We start from the raw sequence: 15,809 nt of genomic DNA on the forward strand, positions 1-15,809 counted from the left end.
GACAGAGCAAACACAGTGCACCGAACACGGCAGACCCGTCTCTGCGGGATCACGGCAGGGTGTTGTGCGCGGTGTCGTGGCCGAGGTGCCGAGAGTTATCGGCTGGATCGTCCCACGTGGATTCTCCAGGTCCGCGTCTCGCCGACGGACTCCCTCTTCGGGTGTCCTCCGCCTCCCTGTGACGCGTGCCGTCGTCTCTCGGGACTTCTTCGTGGTGGACTCTCGCGTGTGGTGCATGGTGTTTCGCGAATTTACATCAGCGGCGGACGGCGCTTACATAAATAACGACACACCGACTCGAGCTCCGTCTATCGTAAGTTCGCGTTCGTCGGATTCGCCGAGTGAAATGCATTTAACGTGATTCGCGATCTCTTCTTTATGGAAAATTATATCTCGGTGTTCGCCGAGTACAACGAACCTGGCACGATTGTCTTCACGGGCATCTCGCGACGTCGAGGGTTTCTCTCTCGAGGAGATTGAATAAAATCAATCCGATTAAGCTCCGTCCGATCCGAGGAATCTTACGTCTTGATGCATCTTTAAAGGGATCAAGTAACGGGCACTCGCCGCTTCGGATCTTGCACCGTAATTGTCAGATATAGTCGGGAATAGTTCTCTCGACGTATATATATCGCCGCGGAAAGGTGCAGAAAGACGCGCACGCGTGTACGCTTCCGCGGTGCCGCTTCCTCGAGAGGAGCGGCGCGAGTAAAAAAGTTCACACAGAGTCGGAGAGATATCTTTTTAACAAATTGTTTAACAAATTCTCAAGTGTTGCAACGCGCTTCTGCGTCAACAGCACGCGCAATCCATGTCCGCTTTCCAATTGCTAGAGAAGTTCATCTTGTATCTACTGTCGATGGTGCAATTTGCCAAAATAATATGTATACGGCGTGCATTTCTGCTAAGATTCGCGATGTCTCTCTCTCTCTCTCTCTCTCTTTTTTGTTTCCAGGATCGTTTGAGGATCGTTGATCTCTCTATCAGTAATCATAACTTTGATTATCTTGGATATTCTTTTTCCCAAAACGCCGAATAAATAATGCCTTCTCTCTCTTTCTCTCTCTCTTTTGCTTCTACCATGAGGATCTCTCTATCAGTGACTAGCTTTGATATATTATCTTAAATAACTCAGTACATACTTTCGTCAGAATTATTAATTTCAGTTATGTTCATCAATTGCATTCTTTCAAAATGCATTTTAGTTCCTAATCTATCAATTGTTGTTACACTTGAAGGGAATTTTCCTGTTCCCAAAGCGCCGAATAAATAATGCCTTCTCTCTCTCTCTCTCTCTCTCTCGCTCTCTCTCTCTCTCTCTCTCTCTCTCTCTCTCTCACTAACTCTCGCCCCGAATCTTGCGCAACAATTGTACCCGGCACAAAAATACTAGCCGGCGACCGGCTGCGCTCGTCGCGTGCGAAACCGCAACTTCATTCCGCTCGTTAACGATTCCTCGGTCGCGCGCGAACGGGAATATTATTTCGTTAGATCGTCTTCTCATGACGCGATATAACTGTCTAGATTTATTTCGATCGCCGTTCCACTTCTCGGCCGAGCCTTCGCCGAACGTCATCACAACGCCGGAATCCAATTCATCTTGTTTGTCGTGCACGTGCGTCGTCGTGGCGTCCAATTCGCGCGACGTGGGTTCATCACGGATGCGTCGTCGCGCGGGGTTCTTGCAAATCCGTCGATTTTGTAAAAAGCCGTGTTTCCCGGAACACCTCTGAGCCGGCACGTCGACGCTTTTCATTCCGTTTAAAACGTTTTGCAGAGTCGCACGCTTCCAGTCGCGCTTGGAGGGAGAGGGAAAGAGAGAGAGAGAGAGGGAGGGAGAGAGTGGAAGCGCTTGGGCTTTTCTCGGAAGCGGACGATGACCGATGATGTTGCGAAATTCGCGGCCAGCGAGAGACTGAGTGTAATAACCAACGGCGATTGATCGATCGGCGATCGGTGAGAGGCCTATTCTCTCGGCTTACTACTCGAGTGAGATAGAAAAAAAGCGTCACGGATCATCGAGATGAGCGGGATGAAGAAGGCGATCGGCGGGTCCATTCACAGGATACGGGAGTTCGAGCTTGAGAAGGTAATGAGCTTTCTTTCCCGCCATCACTATCCCCACCGCCGCCGCTGCAGCCGCCGCAATCGGATTTTCCTTTGTGCCTGCGGCGATTTCCCCGAGGTCTCACGGCGCTCCTCTCCTCGCGAATGAAACTAAACAACCGACGGCCGCCGGCAGCCGTTTCCGTTTTCCAGCCTCGAGACATTGAGAGCCCGAAATAGTATTCGCGAACGAGGCAGCATTTCATTATACTCGCTCGACTAACGGCCATTCTCCCGCCTGGCAATGCACCAATGTTTCCCTAACGGTGGATCTGTGACGACTGCATTCGCGACCGTGACTCGTTCGTACACCAATCGCTTCGTGATACACCATTTAACACGGAATCGGGCTCACCGAGTTCCGTCGCTTGATTCGCTTCGAATAACACGGGCGTACGCATAATTAAGCAGACATTTCCTCTCACTGAGGCTGTCATAATATTAATAAACGTTCTGTTTATTAACTCGCGACAGCTTATTTATACTTGCGTCGTGTCAATTAGGAATTTCCCATCGTATTAAGTATCAACGAGAAAAGAACTTTCAACGAGACGTTGCGCGTTTGTTCTCTCCGTCGCATTTCGCGAAAATGACACGTTCTATCACACGTTCCTTGCCAATTGGGTTTTTCCGAGAGAGGACTCGCGAAACTCGTCTACCGGGTCAAAGGACTCCGAGTTCCGATGAGATCTAAGATGAGATTGAGGGGACGATATTTATTTATTTATTTTCTACTTCGTCTTTTTAACGAGAACATGCATTTCTTTACACAACGCAGTAACGATATAGGAGCAATATATATTTGCCAAAAGGCAGAATGTATAAGAAAATATAATACAAGAAAAGAGAAAAGGAAGAAGAAACAGTAATAAAGAAGTAATGGAAAGATGAAGACAGGCTATGCAGACCTATTTAAATGCTTAACGGATTTCAATGTGGACAATTCTTTGCAAAAATATTTCTCCGTTTTTCATTCTAATAGCTTCTTATTATTTCAACCCGTTCTGTCATTTTTATGCTCGTTTCTTGCACTCGGGCACGCGCAGTTTATTAAATGAATGAATATAACGAATACACGCGAATATTCACGAATATTTTTGAGAAGATTACTCGTCTTCAATTACTCATATTCCAGCTGATAAACAAGAGCACGTTCCTTTTTTACTCAATTTCGTTTCAATTCGGAAAGAAGCGCGTTGAAGAGTCGTGCATTTATTTGTGCTATTTCAAAATATATATAATATATAGCGTGAGTGTTCGTAAGTAATAAACAAGTATTTTATACTTGTAGTTGAATGTACGTTTACACAATTCAAATTCATATAACATTATATGCGTTTATTACTTTAATACTGAATAGTACGTTAATACCATTCGGGTATATCGCATGCAATCCGCTATAGCCGCTCGTTATTATGGAAAAGTGTTCCTTTCCGATTTAAAAACAGGTTCGCATTCATTCAGTCGAATGTTCTATTCAAACTTACACTTTTCGCGGATTAAAAACAGTGAAATTTTTGTAAGGGATGACATGTCAAATATATGTCCACTAAGTTATAAGTATATTTCCAAGTATAATAATAATAATAATAATAATAATAATAATAATAATAATAATACTTTACTGGATGCTATATAATAATAATACTCTATTGAATCTATTAAATAGTTAAAATTTGCCAAAATAAGCTCGATGTCTTTCCACATAAAAAGACAAACACGTTCTAAGCGACCGATTGGGAATATTAAACCAAACTAAATTTAGTTTACCAGGAAAGACACAATTATACTCCTGAAAATCCTGAAAAGGGACAATAGATTAGCAAGTATCCTTCTGTCATACAGTGTTACGTAGACGATAATCTCAGCTCAAGTAATATTGGCCTATAATCAATATACGAGCAGAAGGAATTCGTCGCCGTGCGCCCCTCGGTCTCGTATCGGGATCAAAACGCGTACGAAGCGTGCGTCGGCGTAAAAATAGACGTTGCGTGGAGATCGGCATCGGGCGGCGTCTCACGCTTGTACTCGGCGTACCGCGGATAACGCACCGTCGCACGCTCGCGCGTGAGTTTTCCTTCAGAGTCGCGCCTCGCTGCGTGACAAGGCGCGTGTTCTCGACAGACAGCTTCCTCATCTCCGAAAGTTCGCGTCCCGAAGTTATCTCGACGGCATTCTCTCCATCTCTCTCTCTCTCTCTCTCTTTCGAGTTCCCGTCGCGATCCGAGAGAGCAAGGCGCAACGACTGCGCGGCCTCATTATCGGCGATTCGTCCGCTCGGCGAGACGGACGTCGATCACAGCGCGGCGTCATGCACGGCACCGCGCGGAACAGTAACTGTTTCCTGGCGCAGGTGAACCTGATCGACGAGTTCGACATCCTGCAGATCGTCGGCGAGGGATGGTTCGGCAAAATCCTGCTGACCGAGCACCGTAGCACGCAGACCGAGATGGTGCTGAAGGCGTTGCCGAAGGCCTACACCGGCATCTCGGATTTCTTTCGGGAGTTCCATTATGGCTTACATCTGGCGGCTCACAGAAACATCATAACCACTTACGACGTGGCTTTCGAGACGGCCGGCTTCTACGTTTTTAGCCAGGAATACGCCCCGCTCGGTGAGAGAATCTTTACGAGATCGCGCGCACACGTGTTGGCCACTTCTTGTGGACCCTTTTTCCCTGCTTCTTCCGCTTGTTTTACTTCTTCTTCTTCTTCTTCGGTCATCTGATTCATCAAATCCAGTGTGCCACTAACTCTCTAATAGTAAAGCGTGGTCAGATTCACCCCACGGTTTCGTTTATTTTACAGCGTGCACGCGCTGTTTCTCTTTTTAAGGAATGTTTCATGTTATTATTTACTTCTTTTCTCCATTTTGTATATATTAGCCGTGAAATATGAGCAATGAGCAAAATGAAAAATAAACAAAGCAAAGCATGGAATCAGACCCCATCTTCCACTGCCATTGGAGTTTAACACACTCGTTAGAGCGACTCAAATTGCCGAGCCACTCGAGAGACAATTCACGAGCTATTCGAAGGCACGATGCAGTCTCTCGCTCGGTATTCGTCACGAGACGCTCGTGGAAACGCTCTCGTAGCATTTTATTATTGTCGCTCGCGAGTTCTTCAGTTGTTCGCGTTACCGTCGATTTTCAGGCGACCTCACGTCGAACGTGACAGAGACGGGGTTGGGCGAGCTGCACGCGAAGAGGGTGGCCAGGCAACTCGCCGCAGCGGTGCACCATATACACAGCCGCGAGCTAGTGCATCGCGACATCAAGCTCGACAACATACTCGTGTTCCGGAGCGATTTTTCGCGAATCAAGCTCTGTGACTTCGGCGAGACCAGACGGGTCAATACCGTGGTGCGAAGGCACAACGAGTGGCTGCCGTACTCGCCGCCCGAGGTACTGCAGATCGACACTGACGAGACGTACAAGTAATTATTTATACGCTGTGATTGACCATTAAGTATCGCTTCGTCGCGATTAGAATGTTGGGGGAAAAGAATCGAGGAATACGGGGAAGCAGAGTAAAATCAAGCGGATCAAGCGGATCTGTTCGATTGTTTCTTTTTTTTTAAGTGTTTATTTTAAGGAGATGCCATATTTTTTGGAAACTTCACCGACAAAATATTGAGTTTTTCTTCAGAGTTTATGTCTTACTGATTGCACGGAATTCGAAATGTTTCTACGTAATGAAAGTACGTGCGAAAATGTATCAGAGCCATTGTCCGATATGTAAGGAAACCCAGTAAACATCGAGTATCAGTAACATCGATGTTTAATATTTGATATAATAATGTAGTTGTTACAACACGCGTACACACACGTGTAATATAACGGTTACATTATTGTGCCGGACATTAAACATCGATGTTATGTTATTGATACTTAGTGTTTACTGGGAAACGATTAAACATTTCAAAACTGAAATTTCGGCCCGTCAGGTAAATATTTACTTAAAATAAAAATTTCGCAACTTGTACATATCGTGTGTATATTTGCTCCGACGAGAAATAAACTCAAACAACATTTTTGTACCTTTACAATTGCGCATAAAGGCTTAAAGAGATACAAAGAGTTTGCAGAAAAAATTTTATACAACTTGGCCGAATTTTCTGTTAGATATGGTAAAACGGAATAACGTACATTAATTTTATTCACATTTATATCGCACTAACATTTACGTAAGATCTATATGCATAAGGAATACAAACAGAATAGCGTAATCGTGTCAGTGTTTATGTAACATAACATTTCGAGGTTCGCTTCTACATTATCGACGCTTATCAGTTCGTCGTTCTAGCATCCCCTAAAGAGTGAATATATTTTTAAAGACTGTACACCGCGAGAAGAGAAAACACAAATATACCTGGCATACCTTATCTGAAAGCGATAACAGCTCGTCGTTTCACCCGTACTTCTGTTTCTCACGAGATCAAATGAGCATCCGATTTTACTCCGTCTTTCCCCCGCATCTTCGTGCCGCCTTCGTAGTCTTTTTTTTTTTAACACCCTGTACGCACAAGCGAGATTTGGTCGGTTGTCAAGTCCGAGCGCAATGGATCTCTCGTGCGTCGTAATGAATGATACCTACGTACAGATCTGCCACGGCCACCAGAGGTATACATTCTAACGGCGACTTTCAGAGCTCGCACGTCGCACGACGTCTGGCAATTCGGCATTGTCCTATTTGTCTGCTTGACCGGGTGCCTGCCATGGCAGAAGGCGGCGTCGGACGACCCGCGGTACACCAGATATCAAAACTGGCACAACGCGACGTTGAACATCGCCAAGAAACCGAAATTATTTCAGCTGATCAGCTCGCGGGCGCAGAGGTGGGTATCCACTTGGATGCGAGCTTGCGAATTAAGCGCCGCGTCAGCGTGCATTCCAAATACGTCTAATTCAATATTTTTGGCCGCTGCTCGTTTGCTCGCGTTAAAACAATTTCTTTTTGATCGATGTCACATCTAATTCGCATTTCTAGCTTCGCGCAATTTACAGCATTTCTTATCGAAAAAGGAAACAAACGGGATCTCTGTTCAGCATTCACCACGGTGTCTGGAAATTTCGCTGGTTTCGTCTAGATAAAGAGCAATTTCGGAGGAATTAACACGGGAAAAAGAACAAGCTCTCGCAGCTAAAAACTAGCTATCTCTACAATACAAATGAAATTTAATTACCAAATTTAACTTCTTGCTGTGGGAGCTAATTCTGTTTTTCCGTGTTCGCATGTATGGTCATCAAAAGTAGCTCCCACAGCTAAAAACCAGGTCTGGTAACTAAACAAACGAAACCGGTAACTAAATTTCGATTATACGAATAACTAATTCTCAACTGTGGAAGTGAATTTTTGTTTTCCCGTGAAAATATGCAAAGGCGACAGGCGAAAAATCAATTACGTTCCATTCCGTTTTTTTTCTCTTTTCCGCTTTTCTCAAAGAATGTTTAAGAGGCTGCTGGACCCGAAGGCTGATAAGCGACCCGTCAGCGTATTGGAGGCGAATAAATACTTAGAGGACAGATGGCTGGCGAAACTCGGGGCCGAGAAAGCTTTGAACGGTGGGTTGGCTGTCGCGCGATATTGCCGCTCCGATACCGCGTTGTATGTCGCAATTTCTCAACGGCTCTCCTTTTTATACCCGCAGGCGGCGCCGACGAGCGGGACGAGCTCTGTCCCTCCATGTACAGCTTCCACAGTTCCTTGGAGGAGAAGAATCAACTCCTCCACACGCTCACCACGTACGGCATCGAGACAACGGTGGACCGATCGAAGAAGAGAGATCGCATCAGGGAGTGGGTGCAGTCGAGCGCGATCGCCGAACAGAACGAGGAGGACGAGTCCGACATGTACGAGGACTCGGAGTTCTACGAAGAGGAGGACCGGGACGTCGACGGGAACGAGAGCGAAGAGGCCGAGCCGGTACCGATGAGGGGCAGACATTTCCCAGAAAGGCGTCCGAGCGCGGCGAAGAACGATCCCCGAAAGAGAAGGACTATTAGGGCCACCCCGGCCCCGTCGAAAAGCAGAGTGCCCACGAAGCCGCTCGAAAGGAAGATCCCCTTCGCACCCCAGGTGGCCGAAGAGCGCGAAACGATCGCGCGGTTCGCCAGTTTCCCGAACGGCGACCCGAGCTTGGCCGCGAGGAACGGCAACAATCAGACTCGCGAGCGCACGGCCACGTCGCCGAGTGCGCCCTCCGACGCGCCATCGACGACGTCGAGTCACCTGTACGCGAATAATATCCCATCCTCCGCGCCTAGCGCCAACGGCCGAAGCGTCAGGGATCCCGCGAGGGACAACGCGACGAGCCCTCCAATCGCCGACCAATCCCCGGTCACTGCATCGAGTACTTTCCCGAGCAAGCCATCGCCGCCGAAGAGCACGACGAGTTCACCGGGAAACGACCTGGCCGCAGCCAGGATCTTGCCGACGAGTCCGCAGATCCCGGCCCGCAAGAATCGCGCTCACACCGCGCCGTTTTCCGACGCGACGACCGCGCGATCCTCCGACGCGGACTCGACGCGGCGAGCGCAGTCGGCGGCGATCCTGCGGCCCGTGGAAGCGGACGAGTCGTTGCCACCCCGATCGACGAAGACGCCGGTAACGTCGCCGTATCCGAGACGGCCGGACAATCTCGACACGTCGCGAACGGCGAGGTCGGCTTTGCCAGCTCGAGCTGTCGCCGCGCCGATGACAAGCCCGGTCGAGACTCCGCCGAATAACAGCGTCCCCCCCGGCCGAGTGGAGGGCACACCGCCGATGGCCGTGCAAATCCCGACACCGGCGAACACGCTCTCCATGTCGACCGCCTCGTACCTGGTGATGCAGAGCTTCAACACTCTGCAGGGCATCGCGAGCGGCACGCCGACCACTCCGCCGACGAACGCGAGCCCAATGAAGCTCGGGCACGAAGGGGTGACCGTGAGCTACGGCAAAGACGCATACGCGCACTACGGCATCGCTCACGGAGCGATCCTGCCGATGAGGGTGGACGTCGTCAGGCAGGACTCCACCGGCAGCGGCAGTCGATCTGTGAGCAACTGAAGGGCACGAGGAACGCGGAGGATTGTTCTCGAGACCGACGGTAGCTGGAGCTTCGCGCGAGCTACTCCAGCCGGCGAGCAGCGTCCTTGGAGCGTATATCCGGATTTGGGGATCTATGAAGTACCCTCTGAAAAGGTACAACGGGTCACGACGGCTGGGAGTCGACCGAGGCAGCCGGAGCAACGAGTCGAGTACGTACACATCGCCATTCGCGATATTTTCCGTTTCAACGACGTCGGCAGCGGATCACTGGAGGAATCACTAGGGGGGTTTTTCCGCCCCGACGTCCGCGTCGACGTGAAACGTCGGCTGGTCCGTTCGGCGGCACCGCGGTTGATTATTTTCAAGGGACACTTATATCGCCACGTGTTGCTCGCTCCACCAAGCACAACGAGATAAAATTAGCGCGGCGCCTCGCAAGAGTTGCAGCATGCGAGACCGTCCCCGACGGCGGTTAGCTGCGGCCGTTATCGACCGTGGGACGAGAATTCTTATTGTTTTCAGCGTGACGCGAGACTCGGACATTTTAATACGATTCCCCGTTGACTTTCGCGTCGGGCGTCTTTCGCTGCGAGTAACGCAGGGAAGATATAACGCGCGAGAGAACGCGACGCGACTCAGACAGACGTGCCTTGTGATATATTAAGGTAGTTGTGCTCGCGACAATACCATCGGAAAGTTCCGTCGCACGACGCGAAAGAGGAGTCGAGTAATTTAGGTGTGTGATGTGTATAAATATCGGCACGCGTTTTAAACGTCTATCGTGCTGATATACTTTATTAACTCTCAAATGGCCAATCTCTTTTCAATTGCGCAAATGACGAAAAATCGGATCAATGGTAAAGCTCGTTCCGTTTTTTGATCAAAATCAAAATGAATGTATATAACATTTATTCACTTTAAAATACAATCAATCATATAAATAAGCGCGATCTTGTTCGATTATCCGCCATCGTCTCTCCGATAGCTGCATGATTCCGCGAATTCCGTGGAAGTTCTGGGATTTCTGAGCGAAGAACCGACCGAACAACGGGACGAGCTCTCGCATCTGATAATATTTTAATTGATACGCAGCCGAAGTTATACAGCGTGGATTCCCGGGAAATTTATTTCACGAGGCGACTACCTTCTTACTATCACGCTCCTTCTCTCTGTTTCGACTCGGTCAATACGAGCTCTGCCAACATTTTGAGAGAATGTGATATACATATACAAGTAAACGTAAACATAAGGCGATGATTTGCACGTTAGTGTAAAATGTCAAAGACACGTCACCTTTGAGAGATAATGCTTGTTGCTTGAACGTGTTATTTATTTTTCTTATTGAAACGGTTGCTACGCGCGATGAATTGTATCGCGGCTTCGCTCGTCGCATTGACGCAATTCCGAAAACGACGAAGCGGAACGTATCGCCCGACGATATTTGTCTCCGGCGGCAATCGTGCTTTCCACGGGGAGGCGGAGCGTTTGAATAAATCATACGATATCATATCAGACGTACGCGCTCTCGTCGCCGACACGCACATGCACGTACAGCGAATAGCATATTGTCCGCGTCAGCTACTCGCACGTCGCCACGGACCGTTCGCACAAATAGCCATATTTCACTCTTCCTGCCACTTTCGAGGCGGGATAACAAAGGGAAACGATCGATCCGATAAGTACACGCGCGAATGACTCTCTCACGCGAGCAGGATAAAGATCGTTTGTTATAATCGCCGATACTCTCTCTCTCTCTTTCTCTCTCTTGCCGGCGGTGCTGGCATGTCAGGGTTAATGTGCAGGCACACCGGCGTCGTTAATTAGTCATTCGAGGTGTTCGGTATTGCCTGATTTACGAGCGACGCGAGAGCCTGACTTAGATAAGCTTCCTTCGGCGGCGAGTTTAAACTCCGACGTCGCGGTGAGACGTCGCGACTATTAGCGTCGCACGAGGAGCAAGGACGACGCGGCGACGACGATGAGAGCGGGACGAGGCAGCGGGCCGGAGACCCGACGAGGGTGCGCGCGTGTTTGGCGATGTGGAAATAATTTCTGGGTGGGTCGTGGCACGAATTAATTAAGAGATACGTAAGTAGCGCATATTGCGCAGGAGACGCAATTACCGCCGTCTTTGACGCCGCGAGAAACGCGGCAACGTGCGAAAGATACGGGGGAGGGCCGCGAAGGTAGTTTGTTGTTTATCGTCGGGACTAACTGGCGAAATATTACGACGCGACCGGGCGTCGCGAAAACTTCTACGACACGCGCGTTAATTAGTGTTTAAGTCGATGTTACTGCGTGGGCGGTGATAAGTCCGCTAATTTACTCGATTTTGGATCGCCCGGGCGCGAGCACGTTATCGCCATCGATTCGTTCATACGGAGATTTTACTCGTCAGCTCGATATCAGCTTGATTAAGTGCCGGATTTTTATATCGCTGTGCGGGTACTGATAGTGGGTATCGGTATTGGGTTACACAAAGTCGAACAACTCATCATTCAAAATCACCCTGGCACTGTTTGGAAAAAGCGAAAACCGCCGTACGAAATTTTTTCACCGAGTCACGCGCCAAATCTCGCTTCGCACGATAAAAACTTCCAATATTCTTTTTATTTTGTAAATATACAGGGTTGTGTAAATATACAGGGTGGGGCAAAAACGGGCGATTTAAAAAATCTGTTTACTCCATTATTATTAGAGCAAGTTAATTAGGTTAGGTTAATGAATATGCACGTTAACTTGTCGACAATGCTATTCCATTTAATTATAATGGAGCGTTTTTTGCACAGAGAGAAAAAACTTTCTTTGGATTTAATAAAATTTCTTTGATTGTAACAAATTTGTCTTTTGGAAAAGAGCAAACAAACGGATGTTTAATTCAACAAACAGGACTAATTTCTCGAATAATAATAAGTATTTTTATATCATGATAACACATTTCTTTCGTATTTTTATTACAAAAGTTATAGTCACAAGCAATTATTCGAAAGAGGTAACGTTATATTAGAAAAATATTAAAGGGAACTTGATTTTAGTGAAACAATATTTCATATGTAACGAAATAAATTTTTTTATTGAAAACGAAATATTATTTCCTCTAAATAATACTGTTTTTATATCAAACAGGATGGTTTATCTGAATGAAACATTTTCATTCAAACAAAATATTTGTAATATCGGTTTTATAATGTTTTAACATTTTCTATTTCCCACACGCATGCAGTTGCGTACGTAGATTTTATATACAAGTATATGGGGCCTACAGTTTAATGCCGATTCCGAACGGTAGTTTTACGAAAAATTTGATATTAAATTATACGTTGTTTACATTAAACAAATCCAAGTGAAACGAAGTGAACTAAATTCCAAAAAATCTCTGCAACGGGAGATAGAATTTCACACGTTCATAAATAGCTTTTTAAAATCGTCCGTTTCTTTGTCCCACCCTGTATAATCTGGGATTTTTATGTAGCGATATATCGGGTATGCGCCACCACGTGTCGTAACAGTACGCGTGAACGCGTGTTATGACGAGAGCACACGCGAGCAGCATAAACTCGTAGCGCGCGATATGCCGAGGAAAATGGTCTTTGTCTCACCTTCGTGTGCCAGTTTTTCGTCGAGATACAGCAGTTCGAAAATTTGCGGAGTGTGATCCTTTGCCGGCGACGCGACGAATGCGCGCGAAGCACATAGTAGTCGCGTCCGCACTGCGACTTCACACCTCCGGGCTTCTCCGAGCGACGGTGCGTACCGCTAACGTGAGCGGCACGCAACATTGTCGCGAACCGCAGTCCTCATCAGAGAGATTCGCCGCTTGTCGATATTTCCATTTTGAAAAGTCGCAGCGACGTCGAATAAAATGTGTTGGGAAGCTTAAATTGTCCCGCATCCGACGAGAGAACGGTCGTTTCTCCAAATCGTCGTTTAATTTTGTGCTTTTGGCCTGAAGACAAATCGACGACTGAAAGCTCGATTTTCATTCTGACTTGAGCGAATCGGAAAAAGACGAAAAGAACAAGTCGCATCGTATACGACATAATGATGATTACGGACGACGTAATCTCTCGTTTATAATAGCGTAAGAGTGAATTGTAATTTAATTTTTATAAGCTGTTCCAGTTTACGTTTTCGTTATATGCTTCGACTGTATCAATATTTATACGAAGACTTATTATACGTCTCAGTTTATTGTTTTGTTTGGAACGGGAAAGCCTCCGACTGCGATGGCGGATTTACCTCATTCACACCAATTGCCTAGCGCCGTGCGTATCGCCGTGAAAAAACAAAAGATCACTCTGAAACATTACGAATCGCGCGAGTGTCGATAATTGCTCGCAATTGAATGACCGATTTTTAATAAAGGATTCGTCGAAAATCGACAGCCATGCATCGGCCAAGCGCTGTTGTTGCGTTCCTATACAGGCGTCCTCGTGGCATCAACCCCTGATCAATCGATTATATCTCGATGTAACGTGCTTTCCGCGAGATACTCGCGCAAGCATTGTTGATTATATCGTTAATAAGTTAATACTGATTGAAGTTAATTAGCACTGGTGCTAATGTAAATTAATTAGTAGCGGCTGCCAACGGTAAATTATCGATTTCCTACAAGTATTACGCAGAGTAGAGGCAGATTCGGCGCGTGCTGTTACGCTGTTGTCCCGACGGAAGCAATCTTGGAGCCGCGCGAGGAGGGCAATACGTACCGGAGCGCGCGAAGCTAGTCGAATATAATTATTGACCGTACCTCCCCCACCGTGTCCGCTCATAGAACGCAGTCGCATCGGTTGTCCTTGATCTGTGTAGTAGAAACGCGTAGTGGACGCAGCTGGCCAAAAACTGTCGCTTTGCGAGCGTCACGCTCGACACCTTTCGCCGTCCGCCAGTCCGCTCCCAAAAGCCGCGCGGATGAAAATTGATGAAACCACAATTGGTGTTAATGGCGTACCACAACTTCCCCTCGTTGCTGGTGCCGTCCAGCAACCTTCTGCATCCTCGTTACGTTGCTTTCGGCGTGTCTATTTCGGGATCCGATCGGATTCGGTCCGGGGAATCTACGCGCGCCCGCGATCTACACGAGAAGAACGTACGAAATTGTAAGCGCTAACGATGTTGTTACAGTAAATAAAACGAACTCCTCACGGATTGCTTTGTGTGATGTTATTTTCCCTCGCCGAGGAGACGATTCTCCTCGTGAGTGATTCTCGGCTCGAGAGACGCACGGAAAAAAGAATGAGCCCCCACAGCTAAAAATTTACTGTCCATGTAATACAGATGAAATTTTGTTAATTTAGCTCATTGTTTCGTCCCTGTGCTTAGTTTTCAGCTCCCGTAGCTCTGGTAAGTAGTCTGGTAATTAAATTTCAGTTGTATTGCGTGGACAGTTTATTCCCTTTTCCCGCGCGAGCGGACGAAATGAAAAAAGGAAAAGCCGCGTCCGCTATTTCCGAATCATCCACTTTGCTGCCCCGGCGACTTTAATTGGTCTACGTAACGCGAGCTATTATCGTACGTATGGCCGTTTAGACATTATTACTTCGGGATATTAAAAACTCCCGCCCGTTGAAGTACTTCAGACGAGCGTTTCGCGGATGAATGATCAAGGATTGATAATAACGGGCGTGCTTCGCGCTAAAAATGCGAATACGAGCCATAAATAAAAGAATTCGACGCGCGGTCGGCGTGGCATACGTCTTCGTCCTATCAATGTTACGCCTTTTGCTTCTCTTCGGCCGTCGTGCGCACTCGACGAAGCTGCTCTTCGTCGCGCTGCGACATATCGGGTGAAATAAGGAGGCTGGCGTGTTGTTAAGAATCCATTATAAGTCGACGCTACATCTTTAATGAGTACAGGCGGTCGTACGTGCAATAATTGCTGGGTACCTACGGACGACGAGTATGTCATGGTCGGAAATGAACCCACACTGTGATTACGTTCGCACGGGAACACGCTCGTACGGACAAAGTCGCGGCTTCGAAGGGGGAAGAACCTTTCCCGTTGAGGAGAGAGAGCGCGCTCGGCCGGTCGCGTTTTTTTCGCGCGCGGGGAATGCGCGTATTCGAACGCACTGCAACGTCACCCGACACGTGGGACGTGACGAGCGAGCGTATTAATCGTTTATGGAGCGTGCAAATGCAACCGCCCGTCCTTTCCCGCTGTCGCCCGCGCTGACCTCCGCGCTCGTCGTCGTCGTCGTCGTCCTTGTCGCTGCTCGAAATCGGATCAAATCGAATGCAATCATCGCGCACCAATTGCACGCGGTTACGAGCGCGCAGGGCTGCCGTCGCCGATTCGAGACGCGACGCGCTGTTCAATTTGTCGTCGTTCTACCGTTCCACGATTCGCGCGGCCGCGCGAGGCCTGAAATCAAACGCGCTCTTGAGATCTCAGCGAAGTTGATATTATTCTTTCAAGTTAAACCAAAAAATTAGCAGAGTTCTGTTTACCTCCTAAAGAACTCTAAGGTTCTTTGTCGATTTTAGATAAAATTCCGTCGGTTAAAGTGGTCGAAATATCACACGAAAGCACGACTAAATTCACAATTGTATAATTTCAATGTGCTATAATTTTTTGCCTCAAATTTCAATTTCCGATCCTTAAGGATAATCGATAAAACTCTTCGGGGCTATCGGAATTTTCAACGGAACATCAAATTCCGGAAACAA

At 47.5% G+C, this 15,809-nt stretch overlaps 1 protein-coding gene and 1 long non-coding RNA gene across 2 annotated transcripts; one reads left to right on the forward strand and one right to left on the reverse strand.

Moving 5' to 3' along the window:
- Window positions 1–11: 11 nt before the first annotated feature.
- LOC106744413 (serine/threonine-protein kinase 10) lies at window positions 12–14,288 on the forward strand. Its single transcript, XM_014619170.1, has 7 exons — window positions 12–313; window positions 1,778–2,089; window positions 4,460–4,721; window positions 5,262–5,544; window positions 6,757–6,945; window positions 7,554–7,672; window positions 7,759–14,288. The coding sequence occupies exons 2-7, from the start codon at window positions 2,024–2,026 to the stop codon at window positions 9,156–9,158; spliced, it is 2,319 nt and encodes a 772-aa protein (XP_014474656.1). The 5' UTR covers window positions 12–313; window positions 1,778–2,023; the 3' UTR covers window positions 9,159–14,288.
- LOC106744414 lies at window positions 5,555–6,849 on the reverse strand. Its single transcript, XR_001374446.1, has 3 exons — window positions 6,705–6,849; window positions 6,489–6,623; window positions 5,555–6,419 (listed from the first exon to the last, which is right to left on the reverse strand). It is a non-coding gene; the product is annotated as an uncharacterized LOC106744414 (long non-coding RNA).
- Window positions 14,289–15,809: the final 1,521 nt, after the last annotated feature.

Source organism: Dinoponera quadriceps, unplaced genomic scaffold (assembly GCF_001313825.1).
Source record: "Dinoponera quadriceps isolate SergipeBrazil2010 unplaced genomic scaffold, ASM131382v1 scaffold777, whole genome shotgun sequence".
NCBI classification, from domain to species: Eukaryota; Metazoa; Arthropoda; class Insecta; order Hymenoptera; family Formicidae; genus Dinoponera; species Dinoponera quadriceps.